The 14,034-nt window shown below is 40.2% G+C and overlaps 1 protein-coding gene across 1 annotated transcript in view; it reads right to left on the reverse strand.

Moving 5' to 3' along the window:
* LOC103178117 (A disintegrin and metalloproteinase with thrombospondin motifs 19) overlaps positions 1 to 14,034 on the reverse strand; it is a 197,640-nt gene that overhangs the window by 6,933 nt on the left and 176,673 nt on the right. The window contains 1 exon segment of the mRNA XM_042345176.1: positions 6,204 to 6,356. Within this exon segment, the coding sequence (XP_042201110.1) occupies positions 6,204 to 6,356 (153 nt within the window).

The raw sequence follows: 14,034 nt of genomic DNA on the forward strand, positions 1-14,034 counted from the left end.
TATGTGTTGTGTGACATTATAATCCACCCCCCCATCCCCCTGCCCCCACTCAGTAAAACATTTATGCATTTATCAGAAAATGGCTGGCCATTTTAAAGAAAAGAGAAGGTTCTTCAAGACTAATGGTCGACATTGATAAATTGTCACCACAGCCATCAGTAAAATGCATATGCTTCCAGCATATTCATATTTAAATTTCACATACTGTTACCTACTGGTATAGACCTGGAATGTATTCAAAAAACAATTGACCCAAAAGGTATGTGGGAAAATACCCAAAAAACCTTTAAACTCATATTGATGCAATTCATGATTTAAGATAATTGCACCCGATTAAGCTAAAATTGGGCTCAATACCTTCAGTTAATAGTTTATTCAAAGAGGAAGACAGTAAAATGCCTACTTAAATTTATAACATTGTTTTAATATAACATCATACGGTGAAGAAAGCCAAACTTTGAAGTTTATGCCAAGTGGGGAATGTAACACCAGGTTCACATTTGGTAATACAGAATTTGCCATCTGAATATTGCAAAAAATGCTCACTCTGCACAAAGGGAATTTAGCACCAGCAAAGACTGAGCCAGGATCGCCAGACGCCGTACAGCATTTTTGCCAAAGGGGTTCACAACCGGGTGCAAACATATACAGGTAGGTACCTTTATTTATTACTTAGCAACCAAACTAAAGGATTCCGGGAATGGCAGTGATTCTTTTATTTATCACATCATTCATGGCAACTTTAATTCCTTCTGTTAACAAGGCTTTGCACGTGGATTAACACAACCCGCAAATTAGACCCCAATATATCTGATGATTTAGGCCAATGTGTTTGGTATGATTCTTCTTTGAAAAAAAAGGCTGTTAATGGCATATGATCATGAAATTTTCCTGTGTTGCCAACAATGTATCAACGATATGAATATTTCACTTAATAGGATAGATTGAAAAGTAGTCTATGTATTATATCCACCATTTTTATTTATGGGAAGGTAAACAGGATTTTTTTCCTCTCACACCACATTTGGCCATTTTTTGAATCTCACCAATTCACTGTTAGAGGTGTGATAAACGTGTAATATAAAACAGTGGACCACACATTTGTATCGTTCCAATATCAAAATACATCCTTGCAATTTTTGTGCAGAAGTAAACTTTGTTTCAATTTCTTCATTAACAATCAAGTTAGTTGTTGGAAGCAATGGCAAGCATAAATTTGTCACACCCAAAAAATTGATAAAAGATAAAATATGATAAAAAAAAGCAATAACCGCAAGCTTGGATTTGGGGGGAAAAGAGTGTGAGATTATGCATGTAAAGGATAATTCTTTATGAAGAATAAGGGAAACTAAACCCAGAGATAGATGAATACTCTTTTTTCATTCATTGCTTTCAATGTACCATTGGTAACATTTTAAAGTGATGTTCCTCAAGACACAAAGGAGAATCTGCCAACCCAAGATTATAGTAAAATTCAATACGGCATTGACAAGTCCAATCCAAAGAGAAATATTGTAGAAAAATGTGAGAATTACTAAGTGCAGTTGCTTTTCAGATTAGCCCACATGTTTAAAACTATCATCGCTAATGGCAAAAGATCTTGAACTACTGAATATTTCCCCAGCCAATTGGCGGCAATTGGATTGTTCTTTTGCCTGGAATTAAATATTGTCACTTTACACAATGTTTTACAGTAACTTGTGTAGAGCCACAGAGGAGAATTTGCGTTACCCGCATGTGTTGTACGTCAATCCCATTTTACCGTTTAACATCTGCTTCAGGTCAGTTGCACTAAACCGCAGAACAGACTGCAATCCAAACCCCAAATTGGACCCAAAAGATGGGATAGTCCTTGCCAAGGGGAATGTTGAGAGAATCCTAGGAGTGTTAGCTGGTCCATCATTCATCATTCATCTTATCAAAACAGTTTATCAATAAACGTTGCAAACAGGATGCTGGGCTTCATTGCTAAATCAGTTGAGCTTAGATCCTCAGAAATCATACTCAAGTTGAACAGTGCTCTGCACCTGGAGTATTGAGTACAGTTCTGGTTGACACAACCCAGGCAGGAGACTGAACAGGCATTATTTGTGGAGTGATTGAGAGCAGCAAGGCTGCTCTCAGATACACTAGGGCTGAAGGACAAGAGGGTGCAAGTTTTCAGAGCTGTTGAGAACAATTTCAGGACAGATCCCAGGAAGATTGTCTTTTCATAGAGTTATTAGGAAAATAAGTGGAGGCCAGGATGTTAGACTCATTTAAGAAACAGTAAGTAGGAGGACCTCATTTTTGGATTGCTAAACTAGTAATTGAAAATGTATTTTATTCAGTTAGTAAGCTACCTGATAAATAATGAATGCAGAAATTATACAGTATATAGTTTGGGATGCTTATGTCAAGCGATTGCTAGGATGGTTGGAAGGCGAACTAGATGGACTTTGGTCTTCTTTTGTCTAACTAGTTCTTATATTCTTATGTTCTTATATTAGTTTTACACAAAGATGCTTCTATACAATGGACATTGAGTCCCAGTGGCCTTAAATACATTACGGTCTTAGCCTTTTGACCTCATCTAAAAATTTAAGACTGTGTAGAATTTTGGAAAATTCATAATTTTTGTCTTGGTCAGCTGGGTGTCTAACACATGTGGAAAAAAATATCGCTTGCTTAAGGGTATCCAAACCAGACTTCTGTCTATGCCACCTACACATGTACATTTCCCTGTGGAATAGAATGCACATTCTCTCACTGGAGGGAAAATTGTTAAATTCAGTTTTTTTGGAAGTAATTAATATGCACTCCTCAAAAACAAATGCGGAAAAGCGACTTGAAAATTAAGAAGTTTTCCAAGACAGTGTCTGATGTTACATTTTAAGACAATAATCTTAAGATTAAAACCTTGCAAAATTTTGGCCATCAGATTCTACAAGATGTAACACTTTGTTCACAAAACACAAAGGCAAGGATATGCAGTGAATAAAAGATTCAACAATTTGGCTCTTTACCAAATGGACTAAGGATCTGTATGATTCAGAATGGCATTCAGACAAAGATGCTACATGTAGATTTTTGGGGGGCAAAAGTCAAGTTTTGGACATAACACATAATAATACATAAGGCAACAGCTGTGAGGAGCTGGTACTACGGTGATAGACTTTCTCCAGCTGGGCCCATTGATTGAGAAGAACTTCCTGACAAAGAACAATTGCCATCATAACATCCTCTGGGTCATGAAGCAATGTAGGAATGGAAAATGTACAATACACAGGCTGTTAGGGCCAAGGTGTAATTAGGCCAATATCTTTCCCCCCAAAGAATGAGATAATGCACTGACCAGAATAAACTGGTTTAGTCACGAAAATGTGTAATACATCTCAGCAAGATCCAAAAACTGACAACAATATTCTCATGTGGACATTATGTGATTCACGCAGTCTAAAGCAATGTTCCAAAAAGAAGACAATGCAGCCAGGACCCAGAGGGGAACAGCAGTAACATTTTGATGGAAAGCTGTACTTGTGATGGTGGTGCAGGGGAGGAGGAAAGGGGATGACAACTCTAATGTATGAAGGAGCAAGATTATTACCTTGGGCCCAAAGGTTTAATTCTCTAGATGTGCAAAAGAACCTATGTTAAAAACAAATGCTATCTTACATTTGACAGACAGACATATTCCTCAAAGGGATAAAAAAAACATTGCAAGTCTGTAGCAGTATGGAATGGCAAATGGACTGCAAAGCTTATAATATCCAGATTTCCAGCTTTTCAAAGTTTTACTTTATGAAGATGAATGTAATGTGCACAGTAGGAAGGTAAAGGAACTGGGACCACTGCTACTCTCTGCGCATACAACATAACCATATCAAACTGGAATGAAGATAAAGAAATGTGCTGAAATGGCAAGCTGATAATTAGTGGAGTATGAACATTAGATGCTTAAACTAACAAACTGTTTCACAGTAATCTCACGAGTGTCTTAAATGCTGAGAACATATAGACACCCATGAGATCATTATGACATCTGCTTAGCTAATTGAGTGTCTTTGCATGTGTAGCTCATTTGGCCTCTTCTCTTCATTGGCAGGAAGGAAGGGTCAGCTTTCATATTAGGCCAATGGCGCCCAGCTCCATCTCTTTGCTACTACAACTCCAAGACTACTGCTAAACTGATTGATTGTCTGTTAGACATCAATTCCTGGATGAACTATTTTTGGTCAGCCCATGTGGAAACCCACCACCACCACACTAAGACTATCCAAACCAGAGTGAGCTCCATATATGCACAATTGATGAGTCTCAATCTCCTTCAGTTAAACATTAACATAATTCAAGCCAACTTGAGTGCTCTTGCCATCGCTTTCTTGCCTCTGGCTCCGACTCCTTGTTTGCTCACTCCAGAAAATCAAGCCAGACTGCTCAACATGTAGCTAAAGTATCTTGTTTTCCAATTCAGGAACTACCGTGTCTGTGGTGAAGTGTGCACCAGTATTTGGGCACAATCAGTGTGGCGAGCCCATGCATTTCTGTCTTATACACAGAAAACATAATTTGGCTAAAGTGGTCGTACTGTTGCCTCAGAGACATGTAGTGGCCTTAACTCTGGTGGAGTGGTCACTGCATTAGGGCGAGAAACATCCTCAATGGAAGGGAGATAAATAAATTAATTAATCTAGACACCTATCACTGACTGATTTCACAGTGGCATTAATGTGGTTGTGAAGTGGAAAGGGGAGTGAAAGAAAATAGGAGGAATTCTTGCCATCAGCAATAAAAGTCATGGTTTAAAGAATACATTCTAGCTTGATTTAGATGTCTGAAAAATACTTAATTTCTATATGTGTGAGAACCTATTTAACCATTACTAGCACAGGTTTCCTGAAAGTTAATTTAAATTTAATATAAAAGTTAATGTGACTGCTTCCAGACTGCGAAATAAGGCCACTTTTGAAGTTATGAAGCTGAACAAAAATGCAAAACTAACCATCATTTGCTACTTCATAAACCGCAAATGGCACATAAATAGCTGTTACGTAATGTGTGAGCAAATCTATATTTGTGGCACCCTAGAGATGTACTTGGATTCTGAAATGCTGCAAATGTTGATGCCAACTAACATTTGCAGTTAAACGGATTTTAAATATGAGGACTGTAATTGTCTAAACATGTGGTTAAGCTGTTCTTGAAGACAGCCCAGCCATCGACTTACCTGCCAAAGCACACTTAAAAAAAACACTCTACTGAGGCTGTTACTGATTTGGAAATGCAAAGGTCTGCTGCGAGAGCAAACTCAAAAGTCAGAAACTTCCTGCACCTGACTTATCGGACGGTTGCCGGCAAAATCTTAACACTGAAACTATTGTGTTACAAACATCTTGCAGTTTGCTGCCTTAAGAGGAGGCGGAATTCTTATTTAAATTGATCCCTCATCAGCTCAAAGGAATCATCAGGATGAATGTACTCTTTGTATTGGGTGCAAGCTTTTTTCTTTACATTCATGACATTAGAAATGTAAGGGTGAAAAACACATTATTTTATAACACATTTGATCATATCACATTGAATCTATCACAAAATGTTGGATTTTTCACCCCATACATATCCCATAATATTCACTGAATTTTCCCATATTCATCTTCTCCATTACTTCCTTTATTTTCTCCTTTCGAGGGGGGGCTGGGGGTGATGGGGGAGGGGGAGGAATCTTAGGTGTCCTCTCCCTACTACTAAACTAGATCTGAAGAGATGTGCCTTGTGAAGCCAGTAATCCAGGGCAGAGTGGTTAATGTCCCCTCCTTTACTTCAGTAAGCAAAATAGAGTTAAACGTGAAATTCGTATGGAATTTCTCCAGCCAGGGCCATTCTAACTGTTGTATCTTTTATTTGTACTGGAAGGACATGCTGCACTTCCCAAATTTTTGTTACCATTTATTATGTATGTACAATAATCAGTGACAGAAAACTGAGCACAGTGCGTGTTATTTTAATGTTTGGAAAGTGTATGTGTCGTGTGATTGTTGCATTTATCCCTCAGCAGAGATACAGACAAGTCTCTCTGTGATCTATTGGTTTGCAGCAGACAAATTAAGTGCTAAAACATTCTCATACTTTGTGCCATTTGATGTAGATGAAAGGCTTTGCGTGAAGTCAGGATTCAGACAGACAAAAGTAAATAAGAAAAGACTGATTTAGTGAACATGTACTACCTTGGACCAATCTCCTGTTCTCCAGATGTAGCATTTAGAATAATCCTCACAGTCTTCCGCCTCCTTTGGACGTGTGGATAAATCGCATTTCTTGCGCGGGTTCGTGCACTTTATGGTCCGATGGCGAGCCCCTTTGCCACATTTCACTGAGCACTGCAACACATACCAACATAAGGACATCATTTACAACAACATCATGCTCTGTCCAACAATGACAACAGATGTCAACACAAAGCTGGCAACTCATCTGTTCCTACAAAATCTCTGAAAGAAACAAAACGTCTGAGGAGAAACGACACAGTGATCAGAAGAAAGTGATAAATCACTGAACAAATGTTCAGTTTTCATGACAGCTGTTTCTGTTAAAATCTGTGTTCGTTTATTTCCACAGGTGAATTACGGTGTCTACATTCCTGAAGTGAGCTGTTATTAAATCACGAAGGCTAACTCCTCTGGATGAAACTGAATTTGGTTCTAGCAGCGGGTAACTTGTCTCATTTTTATCTTTTCTCATAAAATCTGACTTGCCGTTTTATTGCATCAGAAATCATTGCTTTATGTTCTTTAGTCACAGCCGGAATTGCAGTTCCAAGTACTGTACCTGCTTAGAGTTAAACATTCATTTTCTGGTTCAATAATGAATGGGGGGAATACGTGCATTAAATGTTTCTTACAATAGAAACAGCCACATCACTGACAGAGCATTTAGATTGATGATAAATTTCTGGTTCTGGCACCAAGCACTAGAAATTCATCAATGTCATCTAAACATTTGTCTTCCAGCAAACCACATTGAAAAGGGCATAGAAAGTCCAGGGAAGAACTTACAGTAACCATATAATAATAATAATCCTTGCATTTGATATAGCGCTTTTCACGTCGGGAGGACGTCCCAAAGCGCTTCACAGAACACACTGTAAAGTGAATTGACTGTACATTTGTGGGCGAACGCGGCAGCCAATTGCGCACAGCAATGTCCCACAAACAGTCGTAGATTGAAAATGTCCAATTTATTATTGTTTTTGGTTTTGGAGGGATTATTATTAGGCGTATGGAGTAAGGAAACTTGCCCAAGGTTTCGCCCTGCCTGGAATTGAACTCAGGTATCTCGCTTGCAAAGCAATATCCCAACTTGGTCTGAAAAACATAATAAATATATATCTCCCCATTTGCAAAATATCATCAAATTTTGTTTCTATTTCAAGTCTCCTTTATTCTTCAAGAGATTGAAATTCCATGCACCACATAGCAAACTTGAATTTAGATTGGTCATGAAATTTGGGGAGACAAATTAATTGAAGTGGGTAAGGATTCCTGTGGGCTGTTTTGCATGGGGTTTGTTGAGACACAATGGCCATCTATCCAATTGAAGCCAATTGCCTCTCATTTCCACCGGTTTTCTGCATATTAAATTATGTAGGAAATTGTATCAGTTTGAAAGTGACAGAAGTACCATATAAATAAGTGTAAGATTGGCACTGACTTGAGTCTGAACATTTGTGGACTGCTGAGAGTGATTTGTGGAATAAATCCTCTATATCAAGGATGGGTGGTAATTCATACACTGTATACATAGATTTCCATCAGTACTTGGAGACTTCAGACTTGTTTAACGACCACAATCCCACCCCTCCACCTATTTTGTCATTTGTGGGCAACATCAAACTCAGTCTCTGTACTGGAGTCATTGCTGTCATAGGAACATACAGAAACAGGAAGAGGCTATTCAGCCCATCAAGCCTGTTCAATGTGCCCCCATGGAAAAGAAAGACAGACCTGCAGCAAAGATCAATGTTCCAAAAGAGACTTTCGACCAAATCATTATGTAGCAGAGGGAGAATGGGTAAATATGGATTCACTCCAAACCTGTTGACATTTAAAGATAGGTCTGAATTGCAAATTTCAGCCTATCAACAGATTTTCTTTAATAAAGTAATAAAGTTATTTTAAGAACAGAATATATTTAAGAATACCACAATTTCCTCCCCATTAACGCAAACATACTTGCATCTAATTTACGGCATTTCTTAAATTGATTCTATAAGGAATACGAGTCTCACAAATACACATAGAGTTACATAGAGTGATATGATGCAGAAACAGGCCTTCAATCAACTAGGTTATGCCTTTGTTGGGATACTCCACACAAGCCTCCAATCTTCTAATTCCGCTCATCTACATTCCTCTAGTCACTTCTCCCTCATGTATGTGTCAGATTTTCTCTTAAATACAGTGATGCTATTTGCTTCAATCATGGCTTCTGCAGTGAGTTCCACATTCTCACTACCCACTGTGTGAAGAACTGCCTCTAAAGTCCCTATTAGATTTATTACTATTGAGTAAATAGAGATACCACTACTATACTTTTATGAAGTCCTGTAGCTCAGTGGTTAGAGCACTCGCCTCACAAGCGAGAGGACTGGGGTTCGATTCTTGGGCAGGGCAAAATGTTGGGCAAGTTTTGTTACTCCACATGTCTTTGTTTATCTAGCAGTAAGTAGGAACCCAGTTGTTAGTGAATTGGCAGATCGCTTTATCAGGGGTAATAATCCCTTCCAAATAAAAGAAAAATAATAATTTGGCCACTCAATCCACGACTGTTTGTGGAATACTACCTTGCACAATTGTCTGCCTTGTTTCACCCACAAAATACAGTCAACTCACTTTGCAGTATATTCTGTGTAGCACTTTGAGAAGTCTCGAAGGCATGATAAGGGGCTGTATCAAATGCAAGGGTTATTTATTTACTGCAAGTAAAATGCCTGCTGAGCATTTTGAGATGTTTTGACGATGTGATTAGAAAAAAAATCAAATCAAGGATCAATATCAAATAAAGGACTCCTAGTATCAGGAAGTACATCACGCGTACATGACCCGTAAGAACTTCGCTCTGGTGTGATCTATCTCTGGAGTGGAGTTCCAATGGGTCAAAGGGAACACTAGCAGGATTCATCATTAAGGAATCCCTTTGAGGAATGCCACACATTAGACACCAAGATCATTGAAGGTTTCATTTGGAAAATATAATCTGTGTTTCAGCTGTGTCAACATTTCGTTCATTTCAAATGAAAGTTGCTGGTTTCTTGTCAGTGTCAGAAACAGCTGACAACAGTCACTGAAAGCAAGGTTGTAAACAGCAATTAAGATACTTAATTTATTCTGCAATTCAATGAAGTCAAAAGATCTACTCTGCCTCTTAGTCATACTAAAAATTGGGGGTATTTAATCCTGGTTTGGTCAGATGGTAAGTGCTGCACCTTTGGCTGGAGCATGTTGAGAAGTATTCAATAGGAAATGTTAAATGCTCCAATTATTGTAACCAAGAAGGGGAGGAAGAAAGGGATGTGAGGAGCAATGAGCAGAATATTCTCTGCACATCACTGTCTATGGGAGACGGGCTCCAAGTCCAAACTGTCCTCTTGGAAGAAGTAGCACTGGAGACTGAAGCTCTCCCGTGAGATTTTGTCAACACCGCACCACATACACACAGACAAGAGGATTTGAGGAAATCTTCAGTGAGCCAGAACATTCTCTGCAGCTATAGAGATCATTGCAATCCTGAAAGCCCTTGCAAGGCTCCTACTGGGAGTCCAGTGGATAACTATCAATAATTCATGTCAAAGCTGATGGGGAGTGTCATCTACTTTCACAGACAGCCATATGAAAAAACAACAGCAGTTCAATGTCATTGGGTGCTTTCCAAAGATGCAGCGCTGAAACCTACAACAATGAACAACATGACCATGGCTCAATAGGAAGGGGTTCCACTCCCTGAATATAGAGTTGATATGCCATGGAAAACAAAGGATAGTACGTACATGGAAATACACAATACTGTACCATGAATTCTGGAGATGAAGGTTTTAAGGAGTGATCATATCAAGAATCCCCAGACTACAGTGGAAAGAAATAAGGAGGCACATCACTGAGTAAATTACTGGTTCAGTGAAGCAAACCTTCAGTTGCTTGCACCTTCCTTGTTGTTCTCTACAATAACCAAGACCGATTTTCTTCACTGCCCAATTCCAACACTATCTCATGCCCAATGGAGCCAACATTTTTATCCACATCTTTGAAACCATCAGACTTGACTTCTCCAAAGCCCTCAAGCTCCAGCTCATCCAAACTATTGTTGCTTGCATCCTCATCCATACAAAGCTTTGCACGTTCATCACCCCCAACTTCACCAGGTTCATATCCTCACTCTCACCCATCCTCACTCTCACCTTCCATGTTCTTATCTCCCCATCTCCGTAACCTTCTCACCCCCTCTGCTCGGAATTCCTTGTGCTCCTCTGCCCACCATCAATGACTGAACATTCAGCCACTTTGCCCTTACCCTCTGGAATACCCCCACCTAGTCCCCTTTCTATCTATCTTTAAAAGCTTCCTGAGAACCTAACTCTTCATCTGTACAGATTGTGAGCTCTCTTCTCCCTGCTCGGCATTTGGCATTATCTCTGTAAAGCATTTCAAGAATTGCCTTATAAATGCAATCTGGTGTTGGGATGGGGAGGAAGAGGTGTCCTCCTAATATCAGCCAGCCGGGGTGTCCAACATTCTGCGAGTCACAGTCACAGACAGGGATATCCACCTGCGCATTATTAGAGATCACGCTCGTGCCATTCAAATCAATAGGATGCTTTCCAGCTGCTGCTGAAAACAAAGCCCAAGCTGATGCCAGAATGTTGGAGCCAAATAGCTGCAGCTTCCGTTCAGTAACATACTTACAGCATCTGGATCATGGCATCCCTTATGGTGCTACAGCTTGTTTAAAACTCGGAGCACAATATTAAATAAAATCAGTCTAGTCCAACCAATAGTAGTAACTGTAATGTGTGGTGTCACTTCTGTGTGTGCTGCACATGCTGGGTTTGCACTTTCTCCAGACAGTCCAGGCTGATCTGTGCTGGCAAATAATGGAAAAACATTAGCGGACTGTCTAACACCATGTATACCCATCATCTCATCTATGAACTAGTCGATCTGTATACCAAGGTTCGAACATTTTAACTAATTCAGATAATTCACATCGTGCACCACACTGGAATATTATAGGAGATACATTGTAGAAAGTGACTGACACTTCACAGTTTATTTATATGAAAGGAATGAAGAAAGATGCAGACAAATTTGCCTGGAACATTTAATTATTGGCTGGTAGACAACTGTGTCACAGTTCGGGCCTTCCGATGTTATGATCCACATGGGACACAAGGGGATACACATCTATTTGTGCATTTTGCATGATTTTTGTCCAACATGACACCACTTCCTTAGTTCTTCCCACATGCCTCAAGTAGCAGACTCAACATTGACATGCCTGGCGCTCTCCTCATAGGTCTGGTTCCTACCACATGGCAATGAAATGCAGGTAGACAGGCAAGTGGTGGGATGAGTCCAGGATGCTCGATTCATTCACTTAATAAACAACTTGATGCTGCAATGGGAAGGCAGCATCAAGCTGTTACGTCAGGGTGGGTGTTACAGAAGGATGAAGTCAAATGGACCAAAGGGCCTTCTTCACCGGTAACTGTCAACTTGTGATACAAATAAAGAAAAATGGAATTCTTTGCTTTGCTTAAACAGAAGAATACTAAATGCAACTTGGCAACAAAAGCATTCCGACCCAATATCTGGGGAGTCCACAGGTCCAATACTTGTTTTGCCCACAAAATACATAGTCATTCCGCCTTATAGTATATCCTGTCAATTGTTTTAAAATGTGTCGATGACGTAATAAGGTGCTATATCAAAGGCAAGGAATTGCAAGCGACAGTAACAATATTCTGAGGATTACGAAACGCAATTGAAGCTCATAAGCTTCTTAAAGGGACAGGGTCCTTTGAAATATTTTCGTGCCCAGATCCTTTCAGTGAGTTAATACCAAACTGAGGATGGAGGTTGCCAAATGTGGGAGAAGAAGGTGTGTCTTTCTTACTCAACATCTGTTATAAATGTCAAGATTGTTCACTAGAACTTTACTTTCAGCTCATAATGTAGTGATTTAACATTTCTGGCAAATCCGAAAGAGACTTCATGTAATACTGCTAAAGCTATTAGCTTGCATTAGTAGCTGCATATTTTTAACATATTTATTCTCATTTCATTCTTGACTCTTAATGCTGCCACCTGCCACTATGGTTCCTACATCATCTGGCAGGCTTAGCTGCAGATTTGGTTCCCAATTATTAACATGTATTTAGCACCCTTCAGGTGGGGAGGGCATCTCAAAGCACTTCACATAGCTGACTGGTAGGTCGATGGGGAGAAAGTCTGAAAGTGTCTGCAAGCCCAGTCAAAAACAAAAAAATTAAAGTGGGTTTTGAAGGTGGCGCACGAGCTGGAGAGAATCTGGGGAGTTCCATAGGGCAAATGCAGAGTGTCTGAAGGCTCACACAGATTAGGTGAGAGATAAGAAGTAGCTTGAAGAACAGTGAGGACAGTAGTAAAGTCGCAAGAGTTCAGAGAGATAAGGTGGGTCGAGGCTGTGGAGGTCTTTGAAAGTGAGGTTGAGGAGCTGAACGAGGTCGGGGGGGGGGGGGGGGGGTGGGCGGGGGCGGAAGAGTGTTGATGGACTCACAAAGACTAGTGTGGAAGTAACTTTTCTTGGGTATGGGAAGTGCCCTTTGTTGAAGGACTTCTATTACTGACACACCAAGAGCATGTGAAGCTTGCCCATTGAATGAGATTCATTTGGTGTTACAATTGGGATGAGAAATTGAATTTGAGCTCCCTGAATGGGTTAAGTGTGTTGCTTCCAGAGCTTCCAGCAGCATAATATCAGTCTGATTTTCCCAAATATAATGATTCAAGATCTGCACATTAGTTAATCATTCTTTTGTTTGGTGAAAAGTATTTTTTTCATAAAATGAACCTATAACCTGCTTAAAGGGTCTCATAATACATATTAACTCTTGTTAATTCTTTGAATTTTGACATGTTTATTGATATCCTTTTTGTGATGTTAATCCACACAAATCAAAAAGGTTGATGATAATAATCCTTGCATTTGATACGATGCCTTATCACAGCATCAAAATGTCTCAAAGCACTTCACAGGATTTACTGTAAAGTGTAGCGACTGTATTTTGGTAGGTGAACGTGGCAGCCAAATTGTGCACAGCAATGTCCCGCAAACATCCATGAACAACAACAACAAGATTATATTTGTATAGCGCCTTTCACGTTGGGAGGACGTCCCAAGGCGCTGGACAGTGTACAGCATTTCAGGCTTGAGCTGGGGTTGGGGGGGGTGGGGGTAAGGGAGGGGAGGGGAAGGGGGGTGGCCGATGGCAAGGTCGAAGAGGAGGGTCTTGAGGCGGGATTTGAAGGCGGCTAAGGAGGGAGTAAGGCGGAGTGACTGGGGGATGGAATTCCAGAGGTTGGGGGCAGACTGGCTGAAGGCTTTCCCGCCAATGGTGGGACAGGTGGGTCGGGGGACGTGGAGCAGGCCAGAGCCGGCTGAGTGGAGGGAACGGGCGGGTTGGTAGGGGTTTAGGAGGTCACAGAGGTAGGGTGGGGCGAGGCCATGGAGGACTTTGTATGTGAGGAACAGGATCTTGAACTGGATCCTCTGAAGGATAGGAATGAAGTGAATGAGCATTATTTTTCAGAGGGATGGTTGGTCAGGACATGAGGAGAAACTCCCTTTTCTTTTTAATTGTCATGGGATCTTTAAAGTTTATCTTAACAGGCAGATGATAAGATATCTTGGTCTAATGTCTCCTGCAAATACAAAATGTAATGATGATGATTTGTAGGCTAACATGGCAACCAATTTGTCCACACCAATGTCCCACAAACAGCTGGAAAGTGGATGATCAATTTT

The sequence above is a fragment of the Callorhinchus milii genome, unplaced genomic scaffold (assembly GCF_018977255.1).
Source record: "Callorhinchus milii isolate IMCB2004 unplaced genomic scaffold, IMCB_Cmil_1.0 Scaffold32, whole genome shotgun sequence".
NCBI classification, from domain to species: domain Eukaryota; kingdom Metazoa; phylum Chordata; class Chondrichthyes; order Chimaeriformes; family Callorhinchidae; genus Callorhinchus; species Callorhinchus milii.